General features: G+C 51.4%; 1 protein-coding gene across 1 annotated transcript; it reads right to left on the bottom strand.

Moving 5' to 3' along the window:
- Positions 1-1,857: 1,857 nt before the first annotated feature.
- LOC138567867 (histone H2B 1.2-like) lies at positions 1,858-2,370 on the bottom strand. Its single transcript, XM_069646360.1, has one exon. It carries the CDS (start codon positions 2,368-2,370, stop codon positions 1,858-1,860), a length of 513 nt encoding a protein of 170 aa, XP_069502461.1.
- Positions 2,371-11,193: the final 8,823 nt, after the last annotated feature.

The raw sequence follows: 11,193 nt of genomic DNA, 5'->3' as shown, positions 1-11,193 counted from the left end.
TCTGCTAGGGAGGTCTTAATATGGGTTGGGTTCAGTGCCTCTCTCGCTAGGTCACTGACGGACATGGAAGGGAGATACGTGGGGATAGCGGGCAGACTTACGAGGCGGCCTGTGCTGATCCCTGGGACTTATGCACCTAATCTGGACTAGGCAGACTTTTTTGAACGGATGAGTGAGCTGATAGTCCAGCACCGGGAGAATTGGATTGTGTGGCTGGAGGACTTCAATTGCATTTTTTGTAACTTGTTGCACACGGCGAGTACTGGTAGCAGACCGCCGTCACGAGCGTCTACGACGCTAGCAAAAATGGTGTCTGAAATATTGCTTAGTGACGTGTGGCGAATGAAGCATGGGTCGGAGCGCTGCTGCACTTATTAACCTGCGGCGCCTGCCTCATTTTCATGTATTGATTATGCCTTTGTAGGGGCGGAGGAGGTAAGAATAGTCAAGAGGGTGGAGTTCTGGACAGAAGAGAGTTCTGTCTGTTCATGCTCCCCTCTGGATCTCTCTATTGAGGTGCGAGCAGGTGGCCCCTGTCCCGACATGGAGATTCCACAAGAGTATCCTGTTGGATGTGGGATTTGTGTTGTCTCTCAGAAAGGAGATCCCCACTTTCTAGACCATAACTGGGGCACAATGGCTTGCAGGTCTAGTGAATGGGAATCGTTGAAGGGGTTAGCCAGCGGCATCTGCATTTTGACTAAGGTTGGAAGTCACAGAGCACTCAGTGGAACTGTCACTCAGCTGGAGGGTGACATGGTTGGGTTAGAAAGCGGAGAAGGTGGGGGAGATGTACGAGCCCTGAGGATGGATGTGAGAAGAGACTTGCGTGAGGGACGAGAGAGGCTGAATGCTTTGGAGTCCGCTGGACATGTGGCGTGTCAGCACGCTGAGGGGGACAGAGCTTGTAGGCTTCTGGCTAGGTTGGTGAAGAGGTTGGGTGGAAAGCAATCGTGTGACAGGATGCGGGATGCGACTGGCGACATGGTTCGTGATCAGGATAGCATTGAGGTGATCAAGGTGTTGAACGGGCGGGATTTGATAGAGGACACTCATCAGCGTTTCTGGAGGAGACGGAATTGGATAGACTGACTCCCGCTCAGAGTAACAAGCTTGGTGCCCTGTTAGTCGTACATAATGTTGTGCAGGCATTTATTAGCCTGGGAGTGGGTAAGACTCCTGGGATTAATTGTATACCTGTGGAAGTCTATAGAGCTTATAAAGACTGTCTTGCCCCCAAACTTTTAGAGGTTTTCCTGGAGGTTATATCAATGGGAACATTCACAGGACTATTGCTGGAGGTCCTAGTGGTGATACACCCCAAGTTGGGAAGGGATGTTACGGAACGCGGCTCCTACAAGCCATTGACAACAATCAACGTTGATGTAAAGATTCTGTGTAAGACATTGGCGGCCAGCCTGAAGCCAGTGATACAGGAACTCGTACACCCCAATCAGATGGGTTTTATTCCAGGTAGGAGCACGGTGCAGAATTTGAGGAGGTGGTTTCTAATTCTGGACAAACATCACGACACGGCCGAGGAGGTGGCCGTGGTCAGTTTGGACTCCTAAAAGCCTTTTGATTCCATCTGCTGCGACTCAGAGTGCAGACCACTGGACTTGTTTGAGGTGCTTGGTGCCAGATCGTTTGCAACAGGAGTGGCACAGTGACTTGGGGGAACCTCTCACTGATGGGGAATGGACGAGGGTGTTGTTATCTGTGAAGCAAGTGTCCAGAAATGCGGGATTTCACTGGATACAGTATCAATGTGTCATGAGTGCTGATATAACACCAGTGGTGGTCGCAAAAGTTGCTCCAGAACTTGACCCTGGCTGCTGGAGGTGTCATAGTGCAGACTTAACGTATCTGCATATGTGGTGGGGCAAGGACAGTGTCCGGCTCGTCTGGGGGCATGTAACGGATAGACTGTTTGGTATCACTGGTTTGTGTGTGCGAGAAGCTGTGCTGCAGAGGGCTGTGGCTGCCCTCTCCCTTGGCACTGGTGTTCTCGGTGACAGCCTTGGTGCCCTCGGACACGGCATGCTTGGCAAGCTCACCAGGCAGCAGGAGTCGCACTGCGGTCTGGATCTCCATGGAGGTGATTGTCCTGCGCTTGTTGTAGAGGGCCGGGCGGGAGGCTTCTCCAGCAATGCGCTCCAAGAAGTCATTGACAAACGAGTTCATGATGCCCATGGCCTTGGAAGAGATGCCGGTGTCGGGGTGCACCTGCTTCATCACCTTGTAGATGTAAACGGCATAGCTCTCTTTCCTGCTCCTCTTGCGCTTCTTCCTGTCCTTCCTGGGCGGCTTGGAGAGCGCGTTCTTGGAGCCCTTCTTGGGCACTGGAGCAGACTTGGCTGGCTCGGGCATGGTCTGTAGCTGGCTGTTCACTCTGTGAGGCGCAGGAGAAATGAGTTTGTGTGTCCTGCCCACCATGCAGCATTGTTTATTGGGCCTACTTCCCTGCAAGTGTGGGTGGAGGAACAGAATGCCTTTTAGGGTTCTTTCTTTGGGATTAATCCTGGCAAAGTGCTCTTTGTTGTGCATCTGTGCGCCAACCCCCAGGCCGGCTTGCAGCCGACTGTCTGAGCACCCTGGGGTGCCTCCCTTTGTTGTTCCCCTGACAAGCTGCCCTTGCCTCTTCCTGTGTGCTTAGCGCCTATTTGTTGTTATGGAAGGGTGAGGTGTTCTTTCTCACCTCACCCTTCCTGTGCCTTGTAGCCCTGCGACTGCGTGTCTCCCTGCTTGGTGGAGGCGGTGGGGGGTGGGAGCTGTGCCTTGGGGAGGGCTGCTGCCTCTCTCATGGGCCTGCTGCCATGGGGCAGCAGTAACCTGGCCTCGCTTGGTGCCGGCAGCGTTGCCCAGGATGCCTTGGCTGAATTTGCTCTGGGAGATGTGTCTGGTAACTTGTCCGCACAGGCATCCCTCCTCTAATTAGGCTAGGCGAACCACATGCACAGCACAGGCCACCCACACAGTGTGCCGCCGTGTGCCTCACCCTTTAGGTCCCAGATAGCGGCAGCAGGGAATTTCTCATAGGAGCCGGTGGGCTGGTGGGAGGGTGAGGCGTGAAGGTGGAGAAAGCCAAGAATGGGCTCGGAGACACATTTGAAATACGTCGTATTGTGTTGTGTTAGTTTCCGGCATTCGCTACCCACTGGCATTAGGGGATAGGTATATACCGTATAAGGTGTACTGTGGAGAGAACAGATCAAAAGAGGGGGGCATGTAACAGTGTGCGTCAGATTTTGACATCACCTCGGCAGATTTGAAATAGCTGGCACCAGACCCCCGCATGCCACACACACCGGTGGGTTTGCTTTTCCAACACCCCGTTGCCCTCTGTGACTGCTGAATGAGTCATAGTGAGACTGGAAAAGAGAAGCCACCAGGTGGAGTGGGGGCGTAGCTGAGGAAGGGAGGAGACTGGTGCACTGTCCCCACCAGCCCCCACCGATGTACAATGCCAGATTAGCAATCATGCTGTTCCCATCAGCTGATGGGCAAGGCTTTTGGGCAATGCCACAGATTGGGCAGCATGCCATGTGTGGTGCATTTCAATATGTTTTCTTTTTGAGATGGTTGCTTTGTGGCCCAAAATGCACTGGACAAGTTGCACTCATGTATGTCAACAACTGACTTGTGTTTTATGCATTGCAATGTATACTGTTTTGAAATGGGAAACGGTATTACCTGCTAGCAGCGCAATATTTTAAAAGTGGACGCGTCATGAAATCACACCTTACTGCCAGGTGGCTCACTGCAGTGGCCAATTAACGTAAAATGCAAGGCCACACTCATCTGATTGGCTGTACGTCACTGAACGCGGTGAGCTTGGGATGTTAAGGTATTCATAAATTCGATCTGGTCACAATATAAACAATAGCTCTAAATCTGTCGATTGCTAAAGCATCCTCTGGTATTCAGTGGCGCAGCAAAACTTACATTTCGGGGGTGGCTAACTGATGGGAGGGTCCACTTTAGAAACTGGGCGGGGGAAACTTGAAGCCTCCGCCCCTCTGTTTAATCCCCAAGGCTGTCTTGTGTGGGGCCCAGATAAGAGCAATATGCCAGCGTGAACGACCAAGGGATTAGATTTAAAGATAACAAACACATTTAATGTTTTGATAATTGTTATCTCTGAAGCCCAGGTATCCAAACAGGTATTACCCTTTAAGCAAAAGCGACCACCAGGCGACCAGGCAGAGGTACAGAGTGCCACAAATCAAAATTCCACATGAGATACAAACCATATATTTCTGTTCTTTACATCATTATATGCCAGTGTAAAAACATTTTCACGCTGGCTGTGCCCATACATTTCCATTCTGGCTGCACCAAAATATGCCAATATTCCCGTACATGAACATACTCATGTTTGCATTGGGCATAATTCCAGTAATTATACTATAAGAAAACATGTCCATGTGGCCTCTGCCAATATATTGCAGTATGCCCACATAAAGACATACTTCTGGTGGCTTTGCTATTAAAAATGCCATAACATAATAAGAAAACATGCCCAAAGTGGATACACAATATGGGCCAGTCTAGACACTGTGGCCCCATATTCAAAGAAAAAGCGCAAAGTCCCTGCAAAGTACTCTGCACGTAAAACAACTTTGCACCTAACTGAATGCACAAGTTTGTTTTGCGCTTTCTACGTGCTCGTGGAACGATAACAGCAAAATAACCCTAGAAACAAAGAAAACAGAGCAGTGCCTGAAACGTCCACGACACAGCCCCACACAAACCAAAACCAGCATCATATGCAAACCTTTGCAACTACCTTATCCGCACCATCAAGCACCCTGGCAATACCACGGGACATCCAACTGCAACCAAGGCAGCACTCCGGCAAAACTACGTACAAACGCTCATAACGAAAAACTGCACCCGATAATCTGCGTGCCCCTTCTTTACGTAACTCATGGCAGCAGCCGGTAAACCTGCGTGCAAACCCCTGTAATTCAAGTCAGCACCCGGCTAATCTGCATACGATCACCCTTAACTCCAAGACGTACCTCAACTACGTGCAGTCACCCCTAAATTACTATGTATATGTTACCTTTGTGCGTTGCATACTATGCGTATAGTGCTTTGTGCCTCCTATCATGTGGCGGTGAGTTCGCAAGGTTTGTATTTGACTTTACCTGATGTGAAGTTGCGTGTTGAAATCCATGAATGCGGTTAGATTTGCGCTTGACTGGGCGTGTAATTACTTTGCGTGGCCCATCCCTCAACACGCCCACACTCCTCATTTTGCCGGGAGAATGAGGAATATACATGTTCCACCCCCTGTTTATTTCTTTGCGTAGGTCTGTCCCACGCATTGCCTGGAGTGTCGTGCAAAGTGCTCGACTGCATGCAAAGACGTGACGGACCAGCACAGAGTGAGGGAGAAACACGCAAACTCAGATTCATGAATCGGAAAAGGAGTTTTGCGTGCTGAAAAGTTCACAAAGTCACTTTTCAGAGCGCAAAGAATTCCACGAATCAGACCCATAATAACACTTATCATGCTTACTTTACAAGAGATGTCCAGTAAAAAATGAAAAGCCACAGAAAAAAATGGCTAGACTGATTGCACCAAAATGGCAGTCTAGCCACGTAATAACACGTCATGCCTACTTTATTACAGATGCCCAGTAAAAAAAAGTCATGCCACAGTACTAAATGACTAGATTGGCTGCACCAAAATGTCATTCTAGCCTTCACTCACTCATTTAAACATACCATTCACTGGCTCCCCCATTCACTGTAGACTCGTTCATTCACATGCGCACCCAGTTCCCTCATTCATTGTGCACTCCTTCACACACACATTACATAATATACATGAACACTCTTGGCACACATACATACACAATGAGCTAACATGCAACAATGCTTCCCTCATCTCTCTGCTTAACAAAAATCTAGTGTGCCCATCAGTCCCCTCCTATCGCATGTGAAAGAGCACATGACGTTGTTATATTTTGGCTCTCATCCATCATCCAGGGGTAGGTGGCTGATGTGTGCATTTGATTTTTGTTAGGCAGAGAGGTGAGGGAAACCTTTCCTGAAAATAGCAGCTTTAAAGTTGTCTACATTTGTGCAAAAACATGTTTCTGCATGAACACAGTAACACTTTAACACTGCAAGTTTCAGGAAAGGCATCCCTCACCTCTCTACTTGCACTCATCAGCCTCCTATAGGGGTGCTCCTAGGCTAAACATTCTGGGGGGCCTACTCTTCAAATGTTGGGAGAGGCACTAACTTCAGATAATGTGGGGGAGGGGGCCGGGCAAACTTACTTGTGTGGGGGTTCATCTAACTTCTCTACATATTCTAATGAGACTAGTGTAGTGCAGCTTCAATGTTCCAAGTAGTTAACTCTCTCCTTCACATCTGAGACCACACACTTAAGGACTGCTGTGAGAATGAGCTGTCTCCTGTCCTCCCTACCCTTCCAATGACTCCCCTGGCATGCAAGTACTAACACAACATCACAATTTCAATTGCCAAAAAATGTATGCGCAAGAATGCAAGTGCTAACAATTAAATGCTTTACTTTAGTAATAGCAGAGCCTTTGCTAACAACGAAGCAAAGGCACCATTTAACGTCTTTGTCCTGTTCTGCCAAGCCACGGCACTTTAGGTCAGTCATGTTGTGTCAACATAGCGCAAAATGTCGCGGGGGGACTAAACCCCAATCTGCTCAATCGTGTTGCGCCACTGCTGGCATTGATGCTGACGTGCAACATCTCCCCTCTGCCGTATTCATCATCAGAAAGCAGCGGCACTCGGTGGGTCAGATGGTAGAAATGTAGTTTGGCATTGATGGCATATGGTGGCGCCTGGACTGGCAGTGGGTTATGTCAGAGCACAGAGGTTGGATGATAGTGAGCTGTGGCCAGAAAATCAGCATTTTTAGCCCTGGCAATTTTAGTATTCATTTTTTATAAATGAATCATTGACGCTATCGGCCCCATTACACGTATATCTGGCGGGATACAACCAGACGGTAACACCGTTACCAGCGCCTGATCTGCAGAAATTACCAGCAGATTACAGGTGATAGTAAAGGCAAGTAAATCCCATTCCATGGAATCCCTTCCATGAGGGGATTACCGATATTAACAGCACCAGTAATGCCAGCTGTTTTTGCCGGTGGGGTGCCTGACTTACCTCCAGCACTTGGCTGGAGGTAAATCAGGCACCCCACTAGCAAACCTGTAGTTTTCCTGTCTGGAAATGTGCAAGTAAACAGAATTACTGGCATGTTAATTCCAGACCGGCAACCTTCTAATGAGGCTCTATACCTTTTCACCCTTGATCGAGCTGCACAAAACTTTCAAAAAATGTTGTGAATACTGTGGGCCTGATTCATGGAATCTGGTGCAGAAATGGCGCAAGGGCCACACACTGAGAAGGACCCTGCATGAGCCGTGGTGCTGAAAAATAATTGCGCTCCCCACGTATTCATGGATTCAAAGGCGCATTACTAGCTGTCGCACAAGTAAAAACGAGTTGAGCGAGAAACACCCACAACACGCCCCCACGCCCACCAAAAAGCAAGCTAAAGGCCAAACCAGACGCAATCCTCCATGTCCACCCCTGAACCCCATCCAGTACCCCTGAAAGAAGGTGTGCCCTCCCCCGCAAGCCCAGGTTGCACCCCAGATAAATCACACGCCTCTCCTCGCAAGCCCAGGCTGCACCCCTGCGAAAACAGACCCTCCCTCGCAAAGCCAGACGGCACTCCAGCAAAATCGTGCACCTGACTTTGCAAGCTCAGACTGCACCCGAGTGAAAACACGCGCCTCACCTCGCAAGCCAAGGCTGCACCCCTGCAAAAAAGCACGGGCCCTCCCTTGCAAAGACAGAGTGCACCCAAGCAAAATCGTGCACCTCACCTTGCAAGCCCAGGCTGCACCCGTGAAAAAACGTGGGCCCTCCCTTGTAAGCCCAGACTGCACTCCCGCAAAATCTTGTGCCTCACCTTGTAAGCCCAGGCTTCACCCCTGTGAAAACGCGTGCCCTCCCTCGCAAAGCCAGACTGCACTCCAGCGAAATCGCGTGCCTCACCTCGCAAGCCCAGGCTGCACCCCAGCGAAAATGCAGGCTCTCCCTCGCAAGCCCAGGCTGCACCCCTGCAAAAACAGGCGCATCACCTCGCAAGCCCAAGCTGCACCCCAGTGAAAACACAGGCTCTCCCTCGCACGCCCAGACTGCACCCCTGAAAAAACGAGCGCATTACCTCGCAAGCCCAGACTGCACCCTCCAGACTGGACACCATCCGTCAGCCCCCCTCACTTGTGACCCCCTCCAGGCAGCCCCCTCCAGACTGGACACTACCCCACAGCCCCCTCCAGTCTGGACACCACCCTACAGCCACCCTCTCCTGTGACCCCCCAGCCCCCAGACAGCCCCATGCAGTCTGGACACTACCCCCCGGCCCCACACCTGTGACACCCCCCCAGGCAGCCCCCTCCAGACTGGACACCCCCCAACCCCCTGCACCTGTGACACCCCCCAAGGCAGCCCCCTCCAGACTGGCCACCACCTCCCAGCCCCCCTCAGCTGTGACACCCCTAGACAGCCCTGTACCAGTCTGGACACCCCCCAGCCCCCTTACCTGTGACACCCCCGCAGACAGCCCCCTCCAGACTGGATACCACCCCCCAGTCCCCTCCAGTCTGGACACCACCCCCAGCCCCCCTCACCTGTGACACCCCCCCCTGGCAGCCCCCTCCAGTCTGGATGCCACCCCAGCCCCCTTACCTGTGACACCCCCGCAGACAGCCCCCTCCAGACTGGATACCACCCCCCAGTCCCCTCCAGTCTGGACACCACCCCCAGCGCCCCTCACCTGTGACAGCCCCCAGGCAGTCCCCTCCAGTCTGGATGCCATCCCCCAGCCATCATCACCTGTGACACCCCCCAGGCAGCCCCCTCCAGTCTGGACACCCCCCCAGCCCCCTTACCTGTGACACCCCCGCAGACAGCCCCCTCCAGACTGGATACCACCCCCCAGTCTCCTCCAGTCTGGACACCACCCCCAGCCCCCCTCACCTGTGACACCCCCCCCTGGCAGCCCCCTCCAGTCTGGATGCCATCCCCCAGCCATCATCACCTGTGACACCCCCCAGGCAGCCCCCTCCAGTCTGGATACCACCCCAGCCCCCTCACCTGTGACACCCCCCAGGCAGCCCCCTCCAATCTGGATGCCACTACCATCCATCGTCACCTGTGACACCCCCCCACCCCCTCAGGAAGTCCCCTCCAGTCTGGTCACCACGCACCAGCCCCCCTCACCTGTGACACCCCCCAGGCAGTCCCCTGACAGTCTCCAACAATACCAGTTCTTTGCATGTCTGGAGCTCACCTGAACCTCCATGCTCTGCCAGCACCATGAAGTGGAACACCAATATGTCCACCACAAACACAATCAACAGGAAGCACTGGAGATCCATCCAGGACTGGGGCATCTGCTGACACACCCTTCAAGAACTGAACCAGCCCACCCCATACACATGTGACAAGTGAATGCAATGGCAAGTGGCATGTGCATGTTGGCCAAGGCACATTGCCAAGGCATCAAAGCACACTAACGGAATGTGTGCCCACAACAGAACTAAACCTACTAATAAATATGAAATATCCACAGAAAATGGTCAGGCGCGTCAACGCCAGAGCATCAGTGACCTGGGTGGAAAGTGTGGCAAATTACCTGTCAGGTACAATAACATGACAAGGCCATGCATGGGTGATGGGAGGGCAGTCAGAGAGTCTGGAAAATTGTGCTGCCACTCCGAAAGAGCAAACATGGCTCAATACTGCGTGTCCGAGGTGGAGCAACACATGAAAGAAGGCAGTGTGTGACTGCACATGCTGGTGGGCGTGTCTGCATGACATGTTGTTAGGGAGAATTCTCAGAAATGTGCTAATTCCTCTCTACCTTAGAGACCCCCAGCAACTTTGCTGGTTGCTGGATTTTAGGACTTTTAATTTTTAACCTGGAAAGAGTGAGACCCTTTTTTCCCTCTCTCTCAGGTATTTTAATGTGATTTTGAACACTGTGTTTCTTTTGGTTGTGGAGTTTGACAAACTCCATAAGCATCATCTTTTACATTGTGTCACACAGCACCTTCAGTGCAGTGGCACAGGGACGTCTTTCAGATTTCCCAAAGGTTTAAATACCTTCTCTTGGATAAACCGCTGTATCCAAGGGCAGTAAAGTGAAATTGACTTTACTTACATTTGTAACTTTCTAGACCCAGCATACACTATCTTACAATAGGGTGCTGAAGGGGTTACTTAGTATCCCCTTTGTCTAGCTTCTCATGTAACAATTTTACGTACCCTTTCCTCGAGGAATGGCTGGTGGCAGTGGTTTACTTTTAACTACTGTCGTGTGCTTTTACCACGGACTGCGTTCTCAGCCACAGTAAAGCGCCCAAGGGTGCCATTTTTGTCAAAATGGCCCGGTCTTATTTTTCCACAATTTCTTTGTGGAAAGGTCCTTTATGAGGTTTACTCTGCGCACCAAACCACTTTTGGTCCCTTTGTCCATGTTGTCTTTGGCAGGATTTACGAGTGAAGCCCGCCTCTGGCTCCAGGGTGTCTTGCGGGGGCAGGAAGCAAGGGAGATGCCCGAAACTCCCTGTGCTTAGTCTCCTGGGAGACAGGAATGCACTCTTAGGTGATTGGCCAGCTGGCTGAGTGACTGACAGCTTGGCTTGAATGAATGGGCGAAACCTGCATAAAAGGTGCAGCTTTTTGGCTTGGAAGGCAGAGTCGACCTCTGGACGAAGGAATCCGTAGAAGAACTTGGAAGAGATGCCTGCTGCAACTCCTGGACCGTTGGTCTGCCCGGTGTAACCCTGATGCTGTTTCTGAAACTCTGAATTCGTATCGACAGAGAAGCCTGCAAGGACGACTTCTCCCCTTGAGTTGGTGGGATGAATCAACTCCAAAGTAAGCCATATGGACTTCCTCTTGAAGCAGGTTGAATTTCCACTGCAGTCACTGCTGGAACCAAATAGCCAGGGAGAGGAACACCAGATAGTGTGCGTTGCTTTGAAGCTGGCCAAGAGCTCCAGTAAGATCCTCCGGACTCCGAGGAAGCAGGACTGATCGAGCCTGAGCCACCTCAACAGAGTGCTGGACCCCAGATGCAAGGAAAGCCCATCTTGACAGCCAGGTACT

This window comes from Ambystoma mexicanum, chromosome 2p, assembly GCF_040938575.1.
Source record: "Ambystoma mexicanum isolate Mex_15411 chromosome 2p, UKY_AmexF1_1, whole genome shotgun sequence".
Taxonomy (NCBI): domain Eukaryota; kingdom Metazoa; phylum Chordata; class Amphibia; order Caudata; family Ambystomatidae; genus Ambystoma; species Ambystoma mexicanum.
The sequence above is the reverse complement of the archived record's forward strand: the minus strand, read 5'-3'. Positions and strand labels throughout refer to the sequence as shown.